The sequence below is a fragment of the Enhydra lutris genome, unplaced genomic scaffold, assembly GCF_002288905.1.
Source record: "Enhydra lutris kenyoni isolate GAN:26980312 unplaced genomic scaffold, ASM228890v2 scaffoldscaffold26, whole genome shotgun sequence".
NCBI classification, from domain to species: domain Eukaryota; kingdom Metazoa; phylum Chordata; class Mammalia; order Carnivora; family Mustelidae; genus Enhydra; species Enhydra lutris.
Genome location: NW_019154110.1, coordinates 3,987,487 through 4,014,996, shown reverse-complemented (window position 1 = coordinate 4,014,996; position 27,510 = coordinate 3,987,487). Strand labels below are relative to the sequence as shown.

The 27,510-nt window shown below is 36.1% G+C and overlaps 1 protein-coding gene across 1 annotated transcript in view; it reads left to right on the top strand.

Moving 5' to 3' along the window:
* The window catches only part of LOC111151808 (TAO kinase 1), a 174,950-nt gene that overhangs the window by 88,099 nt on the left and 59,341 nt on the right, over window positions 1–27,510 (top strand). Inside the window, exons 3-8 of the mRNA XM_022510019.1 lie at window positions 8,337–8,408; window positions 13,528–13,629; window positions 14,873–14,918; window positions 15,455–15,551; window positions 17,204–17,317; window positions 20,258–20,349. Of these exons, the coding sequence (XP_022365727.1) occupies window positions 8,337–8,408; window positions 13,528–13,629; window positions 14,873–14,918; window positions 15,455–15,551; window positions 17,204–17,317; window positions 20,258–20,349 (523 nt within the window). The remainder of the gene's footprint in view (window positions 1–8,336; window positions 8,409–13,527; window positions 13,630–14,872; window positions 14,919–15,454; window positions 15,552–17,203; window positions 17,318–20,257; window positions 20,350–27,510) is intronic.

The following is a 27,510-nucleotide window of genomic DNA, read 5'->3' as shown; positions in this document are numbered from 1 at the left end:
AGCCGAAGGCAGACGCTTAACGACTGAGCCACCCAGGCGCCCCGAACTATTATTCTAAAGCTATAAAACATCTCTAAGAATTCCTTTCTTAATCTGTAGGGGAAAAACTCCACTCACATTCTTTATTTCTTCTTCTATTAAAATTACCCCCCCACACTACAAATATTATACAGATGTTTAATATCTTGGCATATTATGGATTTTGTTTGTTTTTAGTGGGCACCTTTGGAATCAAACCACAATTTAAAATATTTCCCTAGAGGGACGCCTGGGTGGCTCAGTTGGTTGAGCGGCTGCCTTCGGCTCAGGTCATGATCCCAGCGTCCTGGGATTGAGTTCCACACCGGGTTCCTTGCTCAGCAGGGAGCCTGCTTCTCCCTCTGCCTCTGCCTGCCACTCTATCTGCCTGTGCTCACTCTCTCTGACAAATAAATAAATAAAATCTTTAAAAAATATATATATATATTTCCCTAGAGAAAATGTATTTCGAATTCTTAACAAGTTGAACTTTTGGTATTAACCCAAAATTCCATTTGTAAATTAGACACAAAAAGAATAAAGAATATAATAAAAACTCCATCTGTAATTTCACTACCCAAGGACAGCTATAATTAACACTTAGGTATATGTCCTTGAAGAATCTTGTTATGTACATATGCTGTATGTGTGCGTTTGTTGTTGCTCGCATTTGTTTGATTTCCAGATTGGACATAAAATGAAGGAAGAGGGACCTAGAAAATGTTTCAAATTAACCTTTTTTTTGGTATTACAGTTTTGTCTGAGTTTATGTTTGTCCTTTCTCCATTTAAACTAGTGTGGAGAAATACAGAACAGAGGGAAAATATACCTAGAATCTTAGAATTGGGCCAATTAGAAGAACCACACTGAGGGGGCTCCTGGTGGCTCAGTCAGTTTAGCATCTGACCTCAGCTCAGGTCATGATCTCGGGGTCCTGGGCTCGAGCCCCACTTTGGGCTCTGCTCTGGAGTCTTACTTGTCTCTCTCCCTCTTCCCCTAACCCCACTCATGCTCTCCCTGTGTCTCTCTCTCTCAAATAAATAAAATCTTAAAAGCATTGAGAAAATCCTGACATATAGCCCATTCATTGTGCTGGTAGTATCTTTTAAATTTACTGCTTTTATTGAATGCAGTTTATGTATAGTAAATAGACTAATACTTAGTGTATAGTTTGATGAAATTAGATAAATTATGCCCACATAGAATCAAGAAATCGAGATACAGAATGATGGTAGTTGTGGTGGGGAATGGAATGGAAGAGATAGAGGATGGAATGTTACTTGTTTGAATTTACCTTTTGGGTAGTAAGTATTTTATATATTTAAAAATTAAAATTTGGGGCGCCTGGGTAGCTCAGTGGGTTAACGCCTCTGCCTTTGGCTCAGGTCATGATCCCAGGGTCCTGGGATCGAGCCCCGCATTGGGCTCTCTGCTCAGAGGGGAGCCTGCTTCCTCCTCTCTCTCTGCCTGCCTCTCTGCCTACTTGTGATCTCTGTCAAATAAATGAATAAAATCTTTAAAAATTTTTTTTAATTAAAACTTAATCAGTTTATATGGGGTTTATGTCAGAGGCAAATAGGAACAGTGACTCCAACTGTATCCAGATATAACCACATTGGAGGAAAGAATAGAACTAATACAAGTAACTTTTGTACATAATATTTTAACTGTATACCCTCAGTCTGGGAGAAGGAAACTGCAGACAGATCTTCAACTCTTTAATACATTTGTTTCATATTGGTATGGGTGTGACAATTCTGAAAATATGTGTTAAAGGATTGAGCGGTGAATAATATTGATATTATATAGAGTTAGGATCCTGACTATGAAAGAAGAGAAATATGGATTCAGGGAAGGTAAGGAACAACCCTGTGGGATTCGATAGATTATATCTCCCCCTGCTTATATATATGGTTATATCCCTCCCCCCATATATCTCCTTTCTCTCTCTGTTACAAGATTGTCACTGCAGTGACACCTCAATATCAGTGAGCACACAGATTTTGAATTCCTCACTAAAGGGAACAAGAGCTCCTTGGAGTAATGGCTCATTCTATTTCAGGGACAGGGAACATTAAAAGATAAGCCTTGGAACATCTTGTGCCAGAAAGTTAAAAAGTGCTTTAGGGGGAGAAAAAAAAAAGAAAAAGGAAGAAAAAAAAAAAGTTGGGGTCTGTTAAAAGGACACTACAGCCAGATTGAGGGGCTCCCACTGGCCAAATCCTGGAATATAAGAATCAGTATAAAAATGGTAATGGATTGTATAGCCTATTGAATAAAATAGGAATTCATTTTATCCATGACAGATGACAGATGAATAGATGGATAAAAAGGGAGGGCTTTTTCTCATAATAGAAGGCAGACTGTTAAATGTGAAGGGAATGGTGGAGTTGAAAAAAAAATCAGCATTTTATAATCATCATAGTGAAGATTGGGTCTAGAACATTCAGTGGTTGCTAAATCTAGAGGGAAACTTTGATGAGCAGGATGTTTTCATGGTTTGGAAGTGTCTCTTCACAGATTACTTGTTAGATATAAGGTAGGAAACAGTAACTATAACTATATACATTGGAAAAGAACAGACAGTGCCTTGAGGAGGTGATGAATATTAGTAACCTCAGGGAGGAGCAGACAAACATTTTATTCCTATAGATAGATACCCTGAAAAGGACAATATCACTCTTGTAGTATTTTGGCCAAGAATGTATAACCAGAATCTAATACTGAAAGAATGCCAGACAAACACAAATTTAGTAACATTCTATGAAATACCACTGTATAGTCTTCAGTGTCATGTATAGTCTTCAGTGTAATGTAACAGTGTCATGAAAGACAAAGAAAGGTTAAGGAATTGTTCTAGATTAGAGGAGACCAACAAGACATGATAACAAAGTACATGTGATCCCGAAGGGAGGGAAAAACATGTTTGTAGACATTATATATTTTTATTCTTTTTAGATGTAATCTGCAAGGGTATCTCATTTTAATTTTGTCATTTAATTTTAATGTAACATTACTAATAAGTTTGGATTTTAATAAATTCTAATCAATTTCTAATTTAACTATTTTGTTTATTTTTAATAAATTATTATTTATTATTATTTATTTAATAAATTACTTATTTGATAGAGGGAGAGGGAGTGGCAGGGGCAGTGGCAGGGAGAGGGAGAGGGAGAAGCAGGCTTCCCACTGAGGAGGAAGTGAAGCAGGCCTTGATCCCAGAACCCTGGGATCACGACCTGAGCCGAAGGCAGATGCTGTAATGTAAGTTAGAGTGCCTAGATGGCTTAGTCGGTTAAGTGTCTGCCTGGGATCGAGCCCCGCATCTGGCTCCCTCCTCAGTGGAGAGCCTGCTTCTCCTTTTCCCTCTGCCTGCCGCTGTCCCCACTTGTTCTCTCTCTCTCTTTGTCTTTGTCAAATAAATAAATAAAATCTTTCTTTTTTTCAAAGATATTATTTATTTATTTGACAGACAGAGATCACAAGTAGGCAGAGAGGCAGACAGAGAGAGAGAGGGAAGCAGGCTCCCCGCCAAGCAGAGACCCAGATGCAGGGCTTGATCCCAGGACTCTGGGATCATGACCTGAACCGAAGGCAGAGGCTTTAACCACTGAGCCACCTAGGTGCCCAATAAATAAAATCTTTTTTAAAAAGAAACATTTTTTAGAAGATTTTGTAGTAATAGTAGAGTTTTCCTCTGTAATTTCCACCCAGTTCCCCTCATGTTAACATGTTATATAACCGTGTAACATGGTTTGGTCAACATTATATTTATCAACATTATATTTATCAAAACTAAGAAATCAACATTGATCAAATGATACTCTAAATGTATTACTCAGAATTTTCCAGTTTTTCCATTCTCTCTTTTCTGTTCTAGAGTCTAATCCAGAAACTTGCATTACATTTAATATACCCACTTTTGGGGCCCCTGGGTGGCTCAGTCAGTTAAGCATCTGCCTTCGGCTCAGGTCATGATCTCAGGGTCCTGGGATCGAGCCCCACATCGGGCTCTCTGCTTGGCGGGGAGCCTGCTTTCCCCTCTCTCTCTGCCTGCCTGTCTACTTGTGATCTCTCTCTCTGCCTGTGTCAAATAAACAAATAAAAGCTTAAAAAAAAAAAAAAGATTTACTCTTTCTCATAAAATAAAAAAAATACCCACTTTTAATTAATTAATTAATTAATTCTTAGAGATAAAGGTAGGGGAGACCCTTAGGGTCTATACTAGGCACTTCCAATGTACCCAGTTTTAAATCAGGCTTTGTCTTAAGCCTAATTAAAAGTTCATCTGGTGGTACACCTGGGTGGCTCATTCAGTAAGGCAGTCCACTCTTGATTTCAGCTCAGGTTATGATCTTCGGGTTGTGGGATTCAACTCCATGAGGGGCTCCACCCTCAGCAGGGAGTATGCTTGGAATTCTCTCTCTTCCTCTCCCTCTGCCCCACCAACTCATGCTCTCTCTCTCCCTCAAAATAAATCAGGAAGGAAGGAGGGAGGTAGGGAAAGGAAGGAAGGAAAAGAGAGAAAGAAAATGGCCATTTAAAGAAAAAAAAAAAAAAACTGCATCTGGGGGCTCCTGGCTGGCTCAGTTGGTTAAGTGTCCTACTATTTGGACTCGGGTCATGATCTCAGGGTCGTGAGGTCAATCCCCCTCCCCGCCCCCACCATGGGGCTCTGTGCTTAGCAAGGAGTCTGCTTAGGATTCTCTCTCCCTCTCCCTTTGCCCCTCCCTGCTTCCCTGCTATGCTTGTATGCTGTCTCTATCTCTCTCAAATAAATAAATCTATTTTAACCTTTTTTTTTTTAAGATTTTATTTATTTATTTGACAGAGAGAGAGACCACACGTAGGCAGAGAGGCAGGCAGAGAGAAAGTGGGGGGAAGCAGGCTCCTTGCTTATACTAATACCAATACCATATATGAAAATTCAAAATAGATCAAAGATCTAAATGTAACCGTTAAATCTGTAAAACTTCTAGAAGAAAACTAGGGGTAAATCTGCATAACCTTGGTTTTGGCAAAGGATTCTTAGATATCACTCCAAAAGCATGAACAACAAAAGAAAAAAATAGGTAAATTAGACTTCATCAAAATAAAAAACTTCCATGTTTCAAAACACTGAAAGACAACCTATAGACTAGGAGAAAATATTTTTAGATCACATATCTGATAATGGCTTTGTCTAGAATATATAAAGAACTCTAACAGCTCGATAGTGAAAAGACAATTTAAAAATGGGCAAAGGATCTGAATTGACATTTCTCCAAAGAAGATGTACAAATGGCCAGGAAGCACAAGAAAAGATGCTTAACATCATGAGTCATGAATTTAAAAAACATTATGCTAGATGAAAGAAGCAAACACAAAAGACCACGTGTTATATGGTTCCATTTATATGAAGTGTCCAGAATGGGCAAATTGGACAGGGAGAGAGAGGGAAGTTGTTGCTTAGGGCTGGAGTGGTGGGGAAAAGGAATAAGAGGGCAATTGCCCAAAGGTATGGGTTTTTTTTTTTTTTTTTTTTAATAGAGTAAAAAATTTTAATGTAAAATACAAATAAAATTTACCATTTTAACCACTTTTTTAAAAGAATAGTTTGGAGTTTTTGAGGTGATAGGAGTTCTAAAATTGTAGTGATGTTTGCATATATCTTTGTACTAAAAGCTATTAAATTGTACACATTCAAATGTGATTGTATAGAATGTATACTATCTCAATAAAGCTGTTAAAAGAAAAGAATATTGCTGTTAACACCTATTGATTAAAATCAAGGAGCTCACAGATAAGCAGAGAACATTGTGGAAAAATAAATTCATTGAAAAATGCTCAGGCAGGACTTATGTGGCTAGATCTACTTTATCCATTAGAATAAGTGGTGCAAGTTTCATTAACCAGTCCACTACTAATTGAAATTGATATGTTATTAGTTGTTCCCAGACACAGTGTTTCTTTTTAAAAAGTTTTGTTTTGAGGGACACCTGGGTGGCTCAGAGGGTTAAGCCTCTGCCTTCGGCTCAGGTCATGATCTCAGGGTCCTGGGAACGAGCCCTGCATCAGGCTCTCTGCTTGGCAGGGAGCCTGCTTCCCTCTCTCTCTCTCTGCCTGCCTCTCTGCTTACTTGTGATCTCTGTCAAATAAATAAACAAAATCTTAAAAAAAGAGTTTTGAGAGAGCGAGCTTTGGGGAAGTGGCATGGAGGGGCAAAGGAGTAGGAGAGAGAGATTCCCATGCAGGCTCCATGGCCAGCACGGAGCCCAACACAGCCTGGCTCGATATCACCCCCCTGAGATCATGCCGTAAGCCAAAGTCAAGAATTGGAAGCTTAACCAACTGAGCTACCCAGATGCCCCTAAGAAGTTTTTTAAAGCAACTGGTAGAGGTAGAATTTACATATGTACTATTTTTTTTAACAAGTTTATTGAGATACGAGTTACATTCCATAAGTTCACCAACTTTTAAGTGTACATTTCAATGATTTTTAGTAAATATTATTTATAGTCATCACCATAATCTAATTTTAGAACATTTTAATTTTGGGAAGTCATTGAAGTCTAGACTGAAGATGATTTCTTCCACAGGTGATTTGAGATGGTTCTTACACTTTTACTAACCTATTTTAAATATTTCAGCTATTCTCATGTGTGTTCATGCATGTATGCATATGTGTGTATAGTAAGAGTTTGGCTCTTTTTCAGAGAGGGTTTTTTGTTTTTTTTTTAAGATTTATTTACTTATTTTAGAGATAGAGCGGGGGGAGAGGGAGAGAGAGAACCGCAAGCTGACTCCCTAAGTGTGGAGTCCACGCGGGGCTGGATCCCACAACCCTGAGATCATGACCTGAGCCAAAACCCAAGAGTTGATTGCTTAACCAACTGCGCCACCCAGGTGCTCCTTCCAAAGATTTAATGATCGTATTTCTGTTATATTTTTAATCACTTCGTTTTCAGAATTGCCCCAAGAGTGGTAAATAATTATGGTATATTGTAGCAGTATTGATTCTGATTAGCAGTTGTTTACAATAGACATGATTTGTCATGTTGAGGAATTACCTTTCTAATTGAGGTTTTCTAGGAGTTTGACGTTTCCTGCAACTGAGTACCTTTAGTGTTGGCCCCTTCCTGCATTTTCCATTTATTGAGCGCTGATAAACATGTATTTTTCCCCTCTGACTTTTAATAAAGCCGTGGTAAATAAGGGGCACCTGGATGTCTTAGCCTATCAAGCGTCTGCCTTCTGTTCAGGTCAAGTTGTGAAACCGGGGTCCTGGTGTTCTGGGGTCCAGCCCTATTGGGTTTCTTGCTCACCTGGGAGTCTGCTTCTCCCTATCCCTTTGCCCCTCCTCCTGCTAAGCACTTGAGCACTCTCTCTCTCTGTCTCTCCCCCCTCAAGTAAATAAAATCTTTTAAAAATGTGGTAGATGTTTTCCTACTATCCAGATCTTTTGCATTTCTGTGATTATAATATATTTTAGCCAAGTGAAAAATTTATTTTAATGCTTTGTAATACTTGGTTTTTAAATTGTATTTAGAAATCTTTTGTCTATATTTTCAAATCAAATTGGTACTATTTTGTACTGTTTGCGAAATTTTAGTTACTGGGTTATACTGCCTTCGTAAAATTAATGGGATAACTTTTCTTACTACTTATATCCTGGGAAGTTCCCCTGGTAAAGCTATTTTCCACTTACAACTATTTTAAAGACAATTGGAATTCTTTTCAATCTGCCACTGTTGTTTTCCTCACATTTTTTCTTTAGATTGGTTTTAGTAATTTTAACTAGAAAATTGTCCATTTCATTGAGATTTCAAAATTTATTATCATAGTCTTATATATATATATTCTAGTCTTGTTTTGTCTCTGTTTATAGTACTATTGAAATTTCTGGGCACCTGGGTGGCTCAGTGGGTTAAGCCTCTGCCTTTGGCTCAGGTCATGATCTCAGGGTCCTGGGATCGAGCCCCTCATCGGGCTCTCTGCTTAGCAGGGAGCCTGCTTCCCCCTCTCTCTCTGCCTGCCTCTCTGCCTACTTGTAATCTCTGTCTGTTAAATAAATAAATACAATCTTTAAAGAAAATTTCTGTATTTTTTCTCTCAACTAAATCACTGAAAGATAAACCTGCTTTTTCTCTCCAGTGTATGAGCTCCTGGATAATTCGATGTTTCATTATATATTTACTCTTTTTTTAAAATGTGTTTTTATTAGCACTTTTGGTGTCCTTTTTGATATGACAGCTTATAAATGCTTAAATTCTGAGAGAAATAATTGCCTAGATTTAATCTGTTCATTTTAACAATGGTCTTTGCTTTGTTTTTTTTAGGCACGAGATGTGCGCACCAATGAAGTGGTGGCTATCAAGAAAATGTCTTACAGTGGAAAGCAGTCTACTGAGGTAGGTAAAATGTATGCATTCTTATTCACATATTAGAGAAAGACATGCTATTTTTAAGGGGGTAGATGGGAATCCTTTAAAAAATATACATAAAGAAACGTACACAAATATTAAGGGTATATCTAAGTGAATTTTCTTTCAGAAACTAAATATGCCCATTAAAGTGTACCTAAAGCCATAAACAGAACATTAATGGCCTCCCAACTTGTGCCCCTAGCTTTTTATTTTTTAGTATATGTGCTGCTGAAGTGAGCTTACTTTTAAAACTGGGATTTAATATATTACTTTATCTGTATCATCGGGGAATCATCAGTTTTTAAATAAGTAAACTAGAATAAGATATATGTGACAATAGATTCTATTGTATATAGTTTTTTAAAGGTTTAGACATTGTTTAAGGCTTATTTTAAACTTTAATCAACAGGCAGTTATATCTAGTCTAAAAATAGTGTGTAATAATTTGAAAAACAAATTATTGATACTACATTGATATTTCTTTAGTTTGCTAACATTCTGATTCTCTTCAGATTATATTTATTCTATTGTATAAATTATTTTATGACATGTATTCTTTCTAAATCTAGGATTTTTATGCTTTAATTTTTTAAATTATTTTAATTGTGGTAAAATACACACAACAAAATTTATCATCTTAACATCTTTAAATGTACAGTTCAGTGGCATTGAAGCCATTCACATTGTCATGCAATCATCACCACCATTCTTCTCCAGAACTCATTTCATCTTGCAGAATTGAAATTCTATACCCATTAAGCAATAATTCCCCATTCTCTGCATCCTCCACCCTTGGAAATCACCATTCTCATTTCTGTCTCTATGAATTTGATCACTCTAGGTGTCTCATGTAAGTGAAATCATGTAATATTTGACCTTTTGTGACTGGCTTATTTCACTTAGCATAATGTCCTCAGAGTCCATCCATGGTATGGTATGTGTCAGAATTTCCTTCCTTTTTAAGGCCGTATAGTGTGTGTGTGTGTGTGTGTGTGTGTGTGTGTGTGTGAACTACCACACTTTGTTTACCCATCCATTTTTCAGTGGACAGTTAGGTTTGCTACCCTCATTTGGTTATTGTGCTGCTATGAACTGGCTATGTAAATATTTCTTTGAATCTCTGCTTTCAGTAATTTCAGGTATATGGCTAAGATGGAATTGCTGAGTTAGTGTTTACTTTTTGAAGATTTTGGTTTTCTGCCTTTTTTGGAAGTTCTGTTTTATGGTAAATTTAATTTTTGTGAAGATTGTATTGTGGGTATGGTAACACTATTATGATTATATTACTCTTTCATCATTTTGATACCTAAAAATTTTTCTAAAAATTCCTGAACCTCTAAAAAACTCCATTTCTTACAAGTTCACTCTAATTTTATTTGCCATTCTATAGCACAGCTGTAGGACTAGCTTTCACAGGCAGACTGGTACTGTGTTGGAGTCTGTTTGATTAGTTACACCTAAAACAAAGTTTCATTTAGTTTATCATCTTTTCACATCCAATTATTAGTGTCCTTAATGAAAGTCCTTTTTACCTTAAAGAGTACAGGCTTTTGTTTTGTTCTGAGTTTGGTCCCAGAGCATTCAAATTTGAAATTTAAAGCCCATGAAATGTTTTCAGAATTTTGCGTTTTATATTGTACACATTTTATATAAAACACTGTAAACTTATTTTGCTGTATTTTGTTGAGGACTTGTGAAATAAAATAAGAAATATATGATCTTAAAGTTTAGTACAAAATATTTCTTAAAGTTTTCTATTATGCTGGTAGTTTCTGTGCCTTTAGAAATATGGCCCAAGTTAGTAGAAAAGCTTGAAAAAACTAAAACAAGAACAAAAAGCAGATTCCTAATTTCCATCACATCACTAAGCCTCTAGAATCTTTGAGTATGAATCAAAGGATTTGTAATTTTAGAGTTCCCTGGTTGCTTTTTTTTTTTTTTTCCTTAAGATTTTATTTATTTATTTGTCAGAGAGAGCACACAAGCAGGCAGAGGCAGAGAGAGAAGCAGGCTCCCTACTGAGCAAGGAGCCCGATGTGGGACTTGATCCCAGGACCCTGGGATGATGACCTGAGCCGAAGGCAGTGGCTTAACCCACTGAGCCACCCAGGCACCCCTCTCTGGTTGCTTCTTAAGAATAACTATGGAGGGGCGCCTGGGTGGCTCAGTGGGTTAAAGCCTCTGCCTTCGGCTCAGGTCATGATCTCAGGGTCCTGGGATCGAGCCCCACATTGGGCTCTCTGCTCCGCGGGGAGCCTGCTTCCCCCCCCTCTGACTGCCTCTCTGCCTACTTGTGATCTCTGTCAAATAAATAAAATCTTAAAAAAAAAAAAAAAGAATAACTATGGATATGACATAAGGTTGTCATGGAATAGCTTACGGCCAAAGACTTATCTGTATTTCCTCAAAACCATCAGTGAAGAAGTAAAATATATAAGAAAATGTTTTCATACTGCTTGCTTTTTTCTGTGACTTTTCCTATATAATAACAATTGTTTACTAGCATTTAGAAAGTATGCATTTAGGAATTTAAATCTCAAAGTAATTATTTGAGTTTAAAAAACATAACCTTAATATTTGATAGAACATATAAGCCAAAGACACAATAGGTGACCTATATGACATGTAAATTACATGTTAATAAATCTGCACATAATGGGGAAATTGATGGGACGCCTGGGTGGCCCAGTTGGTTAAGGTTAAGTGTCTGTCTTCAGCCCAGCTCATGATCTCGGAGTCCTGGGGATGAGCCTACAGTCAGGCTTCCTGCTCAGTGGGGAGCCTGCTTCTCCCTCTCCCTTTGCCTCTCCCCCTCAACTCATACTCTCCCCCTCTCTTTAACTCAAATAAATAAGTAAAATCTTTATTTCTTTTATTTAAATTCATTTAATTAATATAATGTGTTGGTTTCAGAGGTACAGGCCTGTGATTCATCAGTCTTATAAAATACCCAGTGCTCATTATATCACATGGCCCTCCTTAATATCCATCACCCAGTTATCCCATTGCTCTACCCCTTCCCCTCCAGCACCCTTAGTTTGTTTCCTGTGATTAAGAGTCTCTTACAGTTTGTCTCTCTGGTTTCGTCTTGGTTTATTTTTTCTTCTCTTCCCCTATGATCCTCTGTTTTATTTCTTAAATTCTGCATATCAGTGAGATCATATGATAATTGTCTTTCTCTGATTCTGATTGACTTATTTCACTTAACATAGTATCCTCTAGTTCTATCCACGTCATTGTGAATGGCAAGATTTCATTTTTTTTTTTTAAGACTTTATTTATTTGCCAGAGAGAGATCACAGTAGGCAGAGAGGCAGGCAGAGAGAGAGAGAGGAAGGGAGGCAGGCTCCCAGCTGAGCAGAGAATCCAATGCGGGGCTCAATCCCAGGATCCTGGGATCATTACCTGAGCCGAAGGCAGAGGCTTTAACCCACTGAGCCACCCAGGTGCCCCAGGATTTCATTTTTTGATGGCTGCATAATAGTCCATTGTGTGTGTGTGTGTGTGTGTGTGTGTGTGTGTTTACACACCACATCTTCTTTATCCATTCATCTGATGGACATCTGGGTCCATTCCATAATTTGGCTATTGTGAACACTACCATAAACATTGGTGTGCAGGTGCCCCTTCAGATCATTACACTTGTATCTTTGGGGTAAATACCCAGTAGTGCATTTGCTGGGATGTAGGGTAGCTCTATTTTCAACTTTTTGAGGAACCTCCATACTGTTTTCCAGAGTGGCAGCATCAGCTTCCATTCCCATCAACAGTGTAGGAGGTTTCCCCTTTCTCTGCATCTTTGCCAATAGCTGTCGTTTCCTGACATGTTAATTTTAACATTTTATTTATTTGAGAGAGAGAGAGAGAGAGACAGTGAGAGAGAGCATGAGCGAGGAGAAGGTCAGAGGGAGAAGCAGACTCCCCGTGGAGCTGGGAGCCCGATGCGGGACTCGATCCCGGGACTCCAGGATCATGACCTGAGCTGAAGGCAGTCGCTTAACCAACTGAGCCACCCAGGCGCCCCCTGACATGTTAATTTTAGAGATCCTGACTGGTATGAAGTGGTATTGCATTGTGGTTTTGATTTGTATTTCCCTGATACCAAGTGATGTTGAGTATTTTTTCATGTGTCTGTTGGCCATTTGTATGTCTTTGGAGAAATGTCTGTTTGTGTCCTCTGCCCATTTCTTGATTGGATTATTTGTTCTTTGGGTATTGAGTTTGATAAGTTCTTTATAGATTTTGGATACTAACCCTTTATCTGATAAGACATTTGCAAATATCTTCTCCCATTCTGTAGGTTGTCTTTTGGTTTTGTCCACTGTTCGCTTTGGTGTGCAAAAATCTTGATAAGTCCTAATAGTTCGTTTTTACCTTTGTTTCTCTTGCTTTTGGAGATGTGTCTAGCCAGAAGTTACTGTAGCCAAGGTCAAAGAGGTTGCTGGGCCTGTGTTTTCTTCCAGAATTTTGATGGATTCCTGTCTCACATTTAGGTCTTCCAGCCATTTTGAGTAAAATCTTAAAAAAAAAAAAAAAAAAGTGGGGGGGTTGCTTGGGTGGCTCAGTCAGTTAACCATCTGCCTTTGGCTCAAGTCATGATCCCAGAGTCCTGGGATTGAGCCCCATGTCAGGCTCCCTGCTCAGAGAGGGGTCTGCTTCTCCTTCCCCCTATTCTTGCTCTCTCTCTCACCCCCTCAATAAGTAAGTACTTACAATAAGTTTACTTTACTTACAATAAGTAAAATAGAAAAAAAAACAAAAAGGGGGAAGTTGAACTAATGGAGAGAAATCACTGTAGTATATAGTTTTCATCAACATGCTTGGTGTGTGATGGTAAAATTTTAATGAGACTCATTGATGATAAATTTTATCAAACTGAAATGTTTCTGCCTTGAATAAAATAACTTTATAAATTATGAATTGAGTTTAAACTATATAAATGAAATTACTTTTAAATTTATTAGTTTGCTATTAAGTATTAAAATAAAACAAAGTTGTATGTTTTCATTAACCCTGCTTAAGCTAGTAATTACTTTTTTCTTACATAACTTTCTAAGGAAAAGCAACTGTTCATAATTCTTTTCTTTATCCCCCCCCCCGACAGAAATGGCAGGATATTATTAAGGAAGTCAAGTTTCTACAAAGAATAAAACATCCCAACAGTATAGAATACAAAGGCTGCTATTTACGTGAGCACACAGCATGGGTAGGTGTTTGCCCTCTCCTTGCTATAATTTTGTTGCTACTGGTTTAGAATGAATTAATTCAAGAATGTCTCAAAATGGTTGTGTAAATCCATTCAAAAACACCTTGAAATGTTAGTTTCATACTGAGTGAGGAAGAGAAGCTTTTCTTAGAACTCCTTGGCAATAAGAGATAATAGCACTTGTACAGGTTTACTGCAGAGATTTGGCTGACCTTTATGTGCGTGGTAAAATGTTCTCTGACATTTTTTAGTAACATCATTTTTCATATGGTTTATCAAGCATTGTACAATAATCCTATTATTTGAGGATAAAAGTTAGCATATCTTTTTGACATAAATATGTTGTAATCTATTTAACCACACAGATTTGGTAAATTTTGGTGAAATATGTACTGATTATAATTCTTTGGCTGAATAATACTAATGGTAGAAAACTGAGACACTTTATTACAACAAGTGGAGATTAATTTTCTCTTTTTCCCATTAAAGTGACAAGGTAGTATTCCAACAGTGGTATAGGCATAATAACTCTATCTTTAAAGAGTAAGTTTTCAGGGTGCCTGGATGGCTCAGCAGTTAAGTGTCTACCTTCAACTCAGGTCATGATCTCAGGGTCCTGGGATTGAGCCCTACATCGGACTCCCTGTTCAGCAGCGAACCTGCTTCTCCCTCTCCTCCCCATTTGTGCTATCTTTCTGTTGCTCTGTCTCTCTCTCTCTCAAATAAATAAATATATAAAATCTTAAAAAACAAAAAAAAGAAAGAAGAGTAAATTTTCTTTTAACAGAAATGGATAATAATAGGGCCTACTTTATAAGGTGGTTGTGAGGATTAAATTAGTTAATATGTATAAAATATCTAGCACACAGGAAGTCCTCTGTATTTGCTTCAAGGAAGCATTTAAACTGTAACCTGACCTTTGTACATATAAATCCAGAGGACAGTTTTCCATTTCCTAATAGTTAGAACAATGTAATTATATTCCTTTATAGTTTTAGTTAGTAATTATAGATGAAATATACATCTTGTACAAGTGATTGTGTATTGGCATAAAAGATTAATGTATTATTGACTTTATCATTTAAGAAATTACTAAATACATAAATACTTATTTTTTAAGGTAAATGATGACTAGCTTTATTTTACTTCAGGCTGTCTTCTTAATCTCCTTGGTGAATTTATTTTATCTCAAATAGAATCTTTTTACTAATTTAGTGCTTTTACAATTTTTCTTCCCATGTAGCTGGTAATGGAATATTGTTTAGGATCTGCTTCAGATTTACTGGAAGGTAGGTTTCCTTTAATTATTCAGGAAAAAAAAGTATTAGCAAAAATATAATGAGAATTCTGTAAGATTTTCTTAAATAATGTAAAAACTTTCCAGAAAGAGTAAAAACCTTTGCCTTTTCTAGATTCTCATCATGGTATGCACTGTCCTATAGTAGCATAAAATAGGTGAATTTTCTTATAACTTAACAAGCATTTTTCTTCATTCTTTGTCGTTTAGCTTAACCTATACCTTCTGTTCAGAATGAAGATGTATGAGAATAAAGGGAAAACTTGTCTTTTGTTATTTTTGTTTTTATAATCAACTAATTGTTGAATGTTAGCTTAGAGGGAAATTGGCTGTGAGCTATATACTTTAAGAGTTAGGCACAACTGTAATTCCAGTTATAAGTTTCAGTAGCCTTGTTTTATTGTTTTGGGAAGCAAATCTTCTCACTAAATGTTAGTTTTTCAAAATTGCCTGAAATATTAGATGTTTATTTTTTTAAACAAAAATATTCTGTGTAGTAATTATTTTCCCATAAATTCTTATTTTAAGTTCACAAAAAGCCATTACAAGAAGTGGAAATAGCAGCAATTACACATGGTGCTCTCCAGGGATTAGCCTACTTACATTCTCATACCATGATCCATAGGTAAGTGCTTTGACAATTATCATGTATTAACAGCAAGTGACTTACTGGGTTTATCAACCATAGAACTTATTAACACTAAAAGTTTTGTTGGTTATAGCCAAATAAAAGTATTTCAGAATCTTATAAACTCAGTTTTTAGGTTGTCCTGCAAACATGCCAGTACATTTGATCTCCTTTTAGAATCAGTTGTTTGTTTTTTTTCTATAATGATAAAAGATTTAATTCAAAGTTAAATTTTAATTTTCCTTTTAGGATCAGTTTTATCTTTGTCTACATGTGGTGCTGGGCTTTCTGACATTTCTGCACTTTATAGATTTGTGGTAGGAATATAATTGTAGAATATTTAATTTGGTATATGGAAAAGACATTAGGAATTATGTAGTCTTACTTTTTTCATGGTACAGATAAAGCAATGCCCCAGTTTATGACTAATTTTTCTGAAGTTTACAAAGCCAGACTAGATTAGAACTAGACTTTGGTCTTTTGCGTTTCTGGTAATTGATAGGCCAGTTTTGTGCCATTGATCCCATGACATGGACTTAACACTCTGTACTTTTGAGTATTAATCCTTGATGATCCCTAATAATGGATAGTAACGTTAAGAGTAAACTATTTTATAATGCATTTTTAGCATTGATACAGGTTTTGATTATTTTAAAAGGAAACTAGCTTGTGAACCAGGCAGTATATATTAAACTATATAGTAGAGTCATTGTGAGCTAAATGGCTTACCATTTTTTTTAAGACGAGGATAGTAAGGTCCAAGAGAAGTCTACATGCTAACAAATAAGTGAATGGAAGAGTTGGAATTAGAACCTAAGGTCTTATCAGCCTCAAAATACCTCTTCTCATTTAAAAAGCAAATAGAAGGAAAAAGATTTATTTAATATTATATCCATTACAATACTATAGTTAGAATTGACAAGTGCTTGGAAATTTGGTTGGAGTTTTTTTGGTTGCTTTTTGGTTGGTGTTTTGGTTTGGGGGGTTTTTGTTTTTGTTTTTGGAAAAGTTAAATGTATGTTATGGTACCAATTGGGCATACCATCCTATTATATAAATATCCATAATATTCTTATTTTGCATGGATAATATGTTTGCTAATTTTAAAAAGTAAGCTTGAAAGTAAATTAAAAATAAAACCCATTAGATACTACATTATCCATGTGTTTCAGTTTTATTTCATGTTTAGTTAGGAGAACTATGGTAAGGTTTGGAAATGATAAGAATAACCTTCAAAAAAAAAAACCAAATTTGGGGTATTAGATCTTTTTTTAACTTTACATGGTACACTCAGAAATCTTAAAATTATGAAGGACTCATCAGCTAATTAAACTCTATTTTTAAAACCATTATTTGTATCAATAAACAGGAACTCAAGTATAGACTATGCTCTAATTACTTGATTTTCTGTCTTTTGTCTTTAGTGCTATTTTGTCTTTTAGAGAAGAAAATTATCACTGTATATTTATATCACTTCTCTATTTTTTGCTTTTGGATCTTAATTCTCATTATCCTAATTTAGAAATTATCCTAGGACTTAATTACTTTGATTTTTCCTTCCCTATTGTAAAACTTTACTTGATTTTTATCATTTTCAACACAGTCTAATGAACAAAAGAGAAATAATTTTCTGTGTTCCTTAAACCCAGAGATATCAAAGCAGGAAATATCCTTCTGACAGAACCAGGCCAGGTGAAACTTGCTGACTTTGGATCAGCTTCCATGGCATCTCCTGCCAATTCTTTTGTGGGAACGCCATATTGGTAAGAATAATCCTATTTGCTATTGATCCTCATGATTGAAATAGGAAATGTGTGATTATACTTTTTCAGATGTCTTATCTTTTTCTTGTAATATAATGCTATTGTGGACATTTTAACTTTAAGCATAGTTAGTTTCAGATATAGATTTGGAGTGCTGCCCTTACATCTCCTGTTTTTTTCATTTGTCCCTTTGACATTTTCTTCTGTATTATAACCTGCATCATATTTTGGGTGTGGGAGTAAAAAAATTCAGTGAAATTCCAAGTGAGGAGAATACGGAAATGCTAAGTGGAAATTTGTGTGTTTTCTTTATATTTTTATTTACCATATATTAGTACCTTCAGACTAAGAGTACCGGAAGGAAGACTGATGGCTGATATGGAGTTTTCTGGTTTTATTTTTTATTATGGAGAATTTCAAATACACATAAAAGTAGACAAAAGTATAATGAAACCTTGCATATCAGTCACCCAGCCCAGTAACAATATCTCATGGCCATTCCTGCTGTATGTACTCATTTTTGTCTCCTCCCTGCCCCCGCCATTATTTTTAAGCAAATTCTAGGCATCCTCTGTTTTATCCATAAATAATTTTTGTATTAATGTCTGCAAGTTTGAAGGGAATAATTGTCCAGCTCTTCAACTTCCATATGTTCTTCCATATGAAGAGAATGATGTCTTAGGTCCACTATATCTTCTTTCCCACCTACCTTTCAAATCTCCCTCTCCTGCTTTATAAAAAATAGGACTCCTTACCCAGCCTGAATATTACAATGATGCAGTGGTCTGGGATATAAAAGCCTCAAAGCAACACCAGAAGAATAATTTGAGAATCTGTAGTAACAGAAATTTTGAAGAGTCAGAACACAAACTCTTGGCAAGGCCTTGTGCCTTTTCAGTCATCTCCATTCCCTTTTACTCCTTGCTTTTTCTCTCTCCTCAGTTATCTTTCTCCCCTTCTTTTTTTCTAGTGTAAAATTTGTAACTGAGATGGTTGTCATGGGGACACATTAACATATTACTTGCATAGAAAATGAAGTCAGACTTTTTCCAACAGAAAGTGATTCTGATTTGACTGATTGATACGACAGTGAAGACTGGCTTTGCTAATTGGCTTATACAACAGTGTGTTGTTTTTTAATAAATCAAATGAGCTAATTCTGCAGCTTTGTGTTTTAAATATTTTTAAATCACATATAAAGCATAAAAGTATATGCTATGCATTATATCCTTTATAGCTATTAAGTTTATAAAATTTAGATAACTCAGAAATGTACAAGGGGATAAATAATTTTCATAAATTCATTAGAGGCAAACAAATTTAAAAATTTGAAGAATTTCTACTCTTCCATTGCTCTAGATGACCAAAAATTTCTTATGTCCTACTTTAGGTAGACTCCCTTTCCCTTCTATTAAAAGGATCCTGTGAGCAAATATTTCTTATAAATAGGTTCTCCTATTTATAAATTAATGGTGAATATTAGATATTTAAAAGGTCTTGAAAAGTTCTGCAATAAAAAATAAAATTTACTTGTTTAATTCTGCCTTAATTAGTAATTTCCCAAACTTCAACATCTGAAAGAATCTTGCGGGGCACCTGGGTGGCTTCATTGGTTAAGTGTCTAAGTTTTTTTATTTCTGCTCAGTCATGGTCTTAGGGTCACGGGATCTAGCGCCATGTCAGGCTCCATGCTTAGCATGGAGCCTGCTTAAGATTCTCTCTCTCCTTCTCCCCCTGTCCCTCCCTCCCCATCTCCCTCCCTTCCTCCCTCTATTAAAAAGAAAAAAAACAAACATCTTGGAAATACTCTGGTATTGACAATTGAAAAATTTACTTTATTTACATATTCATTAATTTGTTTATAATGTACTTGGAATGTAGGAACTAGGTACATATTTAGATGTCATTACACTTAAGCTTAAACACACTCACACTCACACTCGGGTATATGGTGACTGCCCTACCAAAGTATCAACAATTGTTCTAAGTGTCTTTCTATGTTTAACAACAAATACAAGTCAAATACCATCAAAAATGTTAGACTCTAATTAGAGACATGAATTAATGTTCCATTTTATAACCAAGACACCTGTAAGGTTGATAATTGTGTTATTGTCTTTGTTGTGAGCTGCCCTAGCCGCTTTTATCATGGAACACTATTCCTATTTAAAAGGAAGAGTGACAAACTATGGTTATTAAGTGTTGGTTATTGTGGCAGATATTTTCTAAAATAAATGCAGTGAGCTTGTCACTGCAGGGAAAACGATTGATAGTATTCTGTGCCAATGATAAAAATTCTATCTTTCAAGCACAAATCAGACTTTGATAGTAACATCCTGAGACCAAAATATTTAAGAATCACTGGCCTGAGGGGGAGTGCCTAGGTGCTTCATTCAGTTAAGAGGTCTGACTTTTGATTTTGGTTCAGGTCATGATCTCAGAGTTCTGAAATCGAGCCTCAAGTTGGGCTCCACTCTGGGTCTGGAGTCTGCTTAGGATTCTCTCTCTCCCCATCTGCCCCTTCCCTACTCTCTCTCTGTCTCTTAAAAAACAACCACCACAAAAAAAACTATAAAAAAATAACAACAACAACAACAAAAAACCCCACTGAGTTAAAAAAAAAAAAAAGTCACTAGCCTAAGGGCTAAGGGTTATGCAATATTAGAATATGCAACCCTGCTCTGGGGCATCTTTTCTTTAGGATGCTGCTTAATGATAATGATAGATGGTGAGAATGAGTCTCACAGTATATATGCAGTGGTAAATATTTCCCTAATGACCTGTAGGGCATTTATTTCTCATTATAAAAATTCTTATCTAAACGCGATGTCTAGAATTCACACAGGTGTTCTCTATGTAGATAAGAATTTTTTATATATACATTTTTAAAGAATAGTATACATTTTTTTTTTTTACTTTAAATGACATTTTATGTTTTAGGATGGCCCCAGAAGTAATTTTAGCCATGGATGAAGGACAGTATGATGGCAAAGTAGATGTATGGTCTCTTGGAATAACGTGTATTGAACTAGGTAAGCATTGTTCTTTATTACTGTGTAGTAAGTTATGATCAGTGTTTTACCTCATTCTCTGTACCAAAGCAAAGCTTTTTATTTTTTATATGTCTGTTAGTAAAGGGAGCAATAAATCTATTAAAGTTTTCACTTTGGTTATCTGGTAATTTTTATATATATTAGGTGAGGTGTATTTGCTGTGTTAAATTAGATCTAAAATAATTTTCTACTGTGGTATTAATTATTTATGTCTAATATTTAATGGCTTTGTTAAACATCTAAAATATGTCTGTAATTATAAGATTTACTATCTGTAGGTAGTCTCTACAATATTGACGAATTACTTACCTCTACCTAGGATGCTTATTACATTGAATTAGGTATGAGAATTAGATGTCAAGCTTCATGACATACTGTAACAATTTGATTTTATGCACACATTTTATTCTGTTGCCCATAAAGGGAACTACGCTTAAGTCAGTGGACCATCATAACTTTACTAGCATTCTCAGTGTAAGTGAGCCAGGTAGATAATTGAATTGTCACTGTAATTGAAGATGATGTCCATCTTCTTGCTCTTGATTCTCCAGGTTTACCCCTTTCCATCCTATATTCTTTCCTTTTTTTCTTCTTATAAAAATATTCCAGGGGCACCTGGCTGGCTTAGTCTGTAGAGCATGCAACTCTTAAGTTTGAGCCCCATGAAGGGAGATTACTTACGAATAAAATTCGTAAGAGATTACTTACGAATAAAATCTTGAAAAAAAAATTCCATTAAATTTTATTTAAAAGTGGGAAATATTGAGAATATTTAATTGAACCATTCTAGGAGTGACCACAAATCAAAAATAACACATTAAAAAGAGAATCCATGTGAGGGGCGCCTGGGTGGCTCAGTTGTTTGAACATCCAACTCTTGATTTCAATTCAGGTCATGATCTTGAGGTTGTGGGATTGAACCCTGCCTTGGGCTCCAAGCTCTGTGCAGAGTCTGGTTGTCCTTCTCCCTCTGCACTGCCTCTCTCTCTCTCTCAAATAAATAAATAAAATCTTTTAAAAAAGTAAAATTCATGTGTAATTTGGTTAAATGATTTTCAAATTGAGTTCATCAGTTTTGTAAATAGGGAAATTGAGGTAAAATAAAAATCAAAAGCTTATCCTTATATAGTAGATGAAAATTATAATTTCCATTATAAACCATGCTTTTCTATCTTACAGTCTTCATATTTTTCCAAAATTATATAATCTTTAGGTATGTTTGCTTTTATTATAATTCCTACATTAACCATTCCCTTCAAGCTCTATATTATTAATTTATTTTAAAGTATGACAGCATCAGCAGACAGATTTGGAGATACCATCATGTCATTCTCTTCTGATCTCTTAGTCTCTCTTTGAGGTTTGCAGAATTTTTTTTCCATTTTAAAGTGTTTTAACCTCAATTCTTTTAACCTCAGTTGTTCCTGCAGGTAGATCCTCATTAATTTCTTAAGAAACCTGGGTGTAAATGTAGAGAAGCTGGTTAATATACTCTGGCCATGGGGTATTTTTACATACTTGGGCTGGTTGATGCATACATGTACCCCTTGGTGATAGTGAAATCACCTTAATGGTGCTGTTAGATATTATTAATATATATTAATATTTATTTGATTAGAAAAGTATTCATTAACCAGTTGTACTGCTCAGAAAGAAAACTCCAGTTTCTGTGAAAGGGCTTATTTTTCCAGACTTTCTAGCTTCTCTCTCTTTTCTTTTTTAAGATTTACTTATTTATTTAAGAGAGAGAGGAAGAGAGAGCCTGAGAAGGAGGGGCAGAAGGGGAGGCTGAGCATGGAGCCTGACTTGGGAATTGATTTCATGACCCTGAAAGCACAACCTGAGCCAAAACTAAGAGTCAGAGGCTTAACCGAATTGAAACACCCAGGAACCCCTCTAGTTTCTCTTTATTGTAGCTAATAAAGTAGACTTTCTTCACAATGAGAGTATTTACACTTAAAGCAGTATCAGAAAATGAAACTGCCTTTAGATAATTTTAAATGAGTGAGACATTTAAAGAAATTCTTAAGAGTTTTAGTCATACTTTTGGCATCTTCAGCTTTTATAATCTTTCATAATCACTTTTTAAAATTTTACTTACAAATGTTTTTGAATTATGAAGTGCTAAGTTAGGAACTACATTTTAAGCCTGCTTCTGGATTCAGAGGAAAGGCCTACAGTAAGTAGCACAGGCCAATAAAATTTTCTGCAGTGATTGAAGTGTTCTGTATCCGCATGGCTTTTGAGCACTTGAAATGTGGCTGTTGCAGTCGAGTAAGTGAATATTGAGTTTTATACTGTTTAAAATAAATTTACATTTGAATAGTTACAAGTGGCTAGCGGCTACCCTGTTAGACAATATAGATCAAAGGGCGTGATTTTCAATGCAAATTAGACTTGCAGTCTTCAGAAATATATCTGTTTTATGCTTTTCAACTTCCAAAATAGTTAAGGTTAAATAAAATCTTTAAAAATAAATTAATTAGGGGCTCCTGGGTGGCTTAGTGGGTTAAAGCCTCTGCCTTCAGCTCAGGTCATGATCCCAGGTCCTGGGATCGAGCCCCGCGTCGGGCTCTCTGCTCAGCAGGGAGCCTGCTTCCTCCCCTCTCTCTCTGCCTGCCTCTCTGCCTACTTGTGATCTCTCTCTCTCTCTCTCTGTCAAATAAATAAAATCCTTAAAAAAAAATTAATTAATTAAATAGTTAAGGATAATGAGTTAAAGCAAAGTGTGTTCTTATAGTGCAGGTAGAACAGAGGTAAGTCAGTTGTACTGACCTTGGTTTTGGTACGTATAGTTAAGAAATACTTTCATACTTTGTTATAAAGATTGAAATAACTTGGTCATGTCTTATGACCAAGAAATCTTAAAGTACAGGATTTTTCATAGGTGAGTTTATATGTTTGTTTACAATTAATCTTATGAAAAAGTTCCCTAACTTGTTGTTTTTCAGGCTTTGTGCCCGAATGTACAATTGTGTCTATAAAAGTAAAATTTACCACTTTTTCCTGATTATAAAGTGTATGTTGAGGACATAAAATTTCAGGGGAAGAAAGCAAAAAGAAAATAAATCAAAATAACAATAACTACAGTAATTTAGTGGATATGCCTGATAAAAAGATGTCGTTGTGGCATTGGAAACATAAAACATGGAGTTTGGAGAGTAAAAATGTAAAACTTTAGAATGTGTTCATACGAGGTTGTTACCAACTTAAAGTAGACTACTCTAAATATAAGTTGTTTTATATAAGCCTCATGGCAACTACAAAGCAAAAACCTATAGTAGATACACAAAAGAAAAGAATCTAAGCATACTAATATAAAAAATTATCAAATCACAAAAGAGATTAAGAGAAGAGGAAAGGAACAAAGGAATTACAAACAATTAACAAAATGGCAATAAGTATATAACTGTCAATAATTAATTGTAGGGGCGCCTGGGTGGCTCAGTGGGTTAAAGCCTCTGCTTTTGGCTCAGGTCATGATTCCAGGGTCCTGGGATCGAGCCCTGCATCGGGCTCTCTGCTTGGTGGTGAGCCTGCTTCCTCCTCTCTCTCTCTGCCTGCCTCTCTGCCTACTTGTGATCTCTGTCTGTTAAATAAATAAATAAAGTCCTTAAATAATAATAATTGTAAATGGACTAAGTTCTCCAGTCATAGGTTGGCTGGACAGGACCCATCTATGTAATGCCTATGAAAGACTAATTTCAGATGTTAAGGACACACACAGTCTAAAAGTGAAGGGGGATTATAAAGATATTCCATGTAAAGAGAAACTGAAAGAAGGTGCGGTAGCTATAGTCACATCAGACAAAATAGACTTTAAAACAAAGACTGGGGGCACCTGGGTGGCTCAGTGGGTTAAAGCCTCTGCCTTCGGCTCAGGTCATGATCCCAGGGTCCTGGGATCGAGCCCCGCATCGGGCTCTCTGCTTGGCGGGGAGCCTGCTTCCTCCTATCTCTCTCTGCCTGCCTCTCTGCCTCCTTGTGATTTCTGTCTGTCAAATAAATAAATATTAAAAAAAAAAAAAAAAAAAAAAAGACTGTATGGACACCTGCCTGGCTTAATTGGTAGAGCATGTGACTCTTAATCTCAAGATTATTAATTCAAGCCCCATGTTGGGCGTGGAGCCTACTAAAAACAAACAAAAAAGTAAAGGGGCACCTGGATGGTACAGTTGGTTAAGCCTTTGACTCTTTTATCTCAGGTTGTGATCACAGGATCCTGAGATCAAGCCCCACATCAGGCTCCATGCTCCCCACCAGAGTCTGTTTAAGTTCTCTCTCCCACCCCCTCTCCCTCTGCCCCCCACCTCCCCCACCTTGTGCTCATACACTCTCTCTCAAATATATAAATAAATCTTTCTTAAAGAAAATTTAAAAAATATATAAAATGACTGTGGTAAGAGACAAAGAAGGGCATTACATAATGGTATAGAGGTCAGTCCAGCAGCAAGATAGAAGATTTGTAAATATTTATGCACCTAAGACAGGAGCACCTAAATATGTAAGGTTTTGACACACCTAAAGGGAGAAATAGACAGCAATACAATAAGAGTAGAGGACTGTAAAACCCCACTTTTATCAATGGATAGATCATCCAGACAAAAAAATCAACATGGAAACATTGGCCTTAACACGTTGAAATAGATGGACTTAACAGACATAATATATACAGAACCTTTCATCCAAAAGCAACACAATGCATATTCTTCTGAAGTATACATTGAGCATTTTCCAAAATAGATCAGATGTTAGACCACAAAATAAGTCTTAATAAATTTAAGAAGATTGAAATCATATTAAGCAACTTTTCCAACAAAGTGGTATGAAACTTAAAACCAATTATAAGGGGGCGCCTGGGTGGCTCAGTGGGTTAAAGCCTCTGCCTTCGGCTCAGGTCGTGATCCCAGAGTCCTGGGATTGAGGCCCGCATCTAGCTCTCTGCTCGGCAGGGAGCTTGCTTCCCTTCCTTTCTCTCTGCCTACCTCTCTGCCTACTTGTGATCCTTCTCTGTCAAATAAATAAATAAAATCTTTTTAAAAAAAATTATAAGAATAAAACTGGAAAATCCACAAATATATGGGGATTAAACAACATCCTACTGTAACAACCAGTGGGTCAAAGAAGAAATCAAAAGAGAAATAAAGATACCTGGGATAAATGAAAATGGAAATACAACATACTAAAATGTATGGGAGGCAGCAAAAGTGGTTCTAAGAGGGCAGTTCATTGAAATAAATGCTTACATTGAGAAATATCTCAAATAATATAATTTCATACTTCAAGGAACTAGAAAAAGAACAAACTAAGGCTAAAGTTAATAAAAGGAAGGAAATAACAAATACCAGAGCAGAAATAAATGAGATACTAAAAAGCCAATAGAAAAGATCAACAAAACTAAGAGCTGGTTTTGTTTTTGTTTTTTTTAAAGATTTTATTTATTTATTTGACAGACAGAGATCACAAGTAGGCAGAGAGGCAGGCAGAGAGAGAGAGGAGGAAGCAGGCTCCCTGCTGAGCAGAGAGCCCAATGTGGGGCTCGATCCCAGGACTCTGGATCATGACCTGAGCTGAAGGCAGAGGCTTTAACCCACTGAGCCATCCAGGCGCCCCTAAGAGCTGGTTTTTTGAAAAGATAAACAAAACAGAAAACCTTCTCTAGATTTACCATGACAAGAGGACTCAAATGAATTCAGAAATGAAAGAGATGTTAAAACTGATAACACAGAAATACAAATTATCACGAGAGATTACTATGAATAATTAGATGTCAACAAATTGGACAACCCTAGAAGAAATGGATAAATTCCTAGAAACATACAACCTACCAAGACTGGATCATGAAGAAATAGAAAATCTGAACAGACTGATTACTAGTAAGAAGATCAAATTAGTAATCAAAAACATTTCAACAAACAAGTTCAGGACCAGGTCATTTCACTGGTGAATTCTAACACATAAAGAAGAATTAATACTAACCCTTCTCAAACTCTTCCAAAAAAAATTACAAGAGGTAGGAACACTTCAAAACTCATTTTATGAGACCAGCATTACCCTGATACCAAAAGATCATTACCCTGATACCAAAAGGTCACTTTTGAAAAAGAGAAGTACACTAAAAAGAAAATTACAGGCCAATATCCTTGAACAACATCGATCCAGAAAACCCTCAACAAAATATTAGCATACCAAATTCAACAATATAGTCAACTGACCCTTGTACAACATTTGAGTTAGGGAGAATGACCCTCTCATGAGCCATGGAGGTGGCTCAGCATAGAGTGTCAGAGCCCAAGTCGGGTGAAGAGGTGACAATAGGGGGAATTTCCTATCATATAGATTCAGAGTCTAAGGAGGACATCTGTGTTTCGGGGTAGCCTGATACAGTGTTCCTAATCAAAAGGAAGAGAGTTTCTCTCATAAAGACTGATGAGAAGCCACATTGCAGAGAGGTGACCCAGTTTAGGTTGGTTTTAGAAACTGAATGGATAAAGAAATGTTCACACTATAGAGTATCTTGGAATGGGGTTTGAAAACTTGAGCAATGAAAAACTGCAACAAACTTGAGCAAGGAAAGGGAGACATCTGCTTAAGAGAGAATGTGGTAGCAAAGATGGGAGACTGGTTACATACAGGGAGATTTTATCAAATAAGAAAATACTAATTAAGCATGATAAGAGCAAGGTTCCTCATTGTTAGAAGAGTGTGACAAATAATGGAAAAAGATAAAGCTAGAACTCCATTGTTTCATAAACATGTTGAATGTGCATGTATGTATATAAATTTTTGTGTGTATGTGTTTCCTAACTCTGTCCAATGAAAGGATATAAGAACAGTGATACCTCAGTAGCAGTGAGCATACCTGTTGCCACAGCTCCTTGGAAAAATGTTGGAAACCTTGGTCTGGAGTGTGGAAATACAAGATAAGCCTGGAAAATCTTAGTGTGCCAGAAAGCAAGGAAGTGATTAAGAAGTGATAGGGCCATGTCAAAAAGCCAATGAAGTGTTCTCATTGCTCAAACATGAGGCATGTTGAACATCAAAATAAAGGATAGTAGCAGATTATAAAATAAAATAGAAATCTGCAAGTCTGTATAATAGAGAGGAAAATTAAAGTTTTATGGAAAAAACAGGATGTTT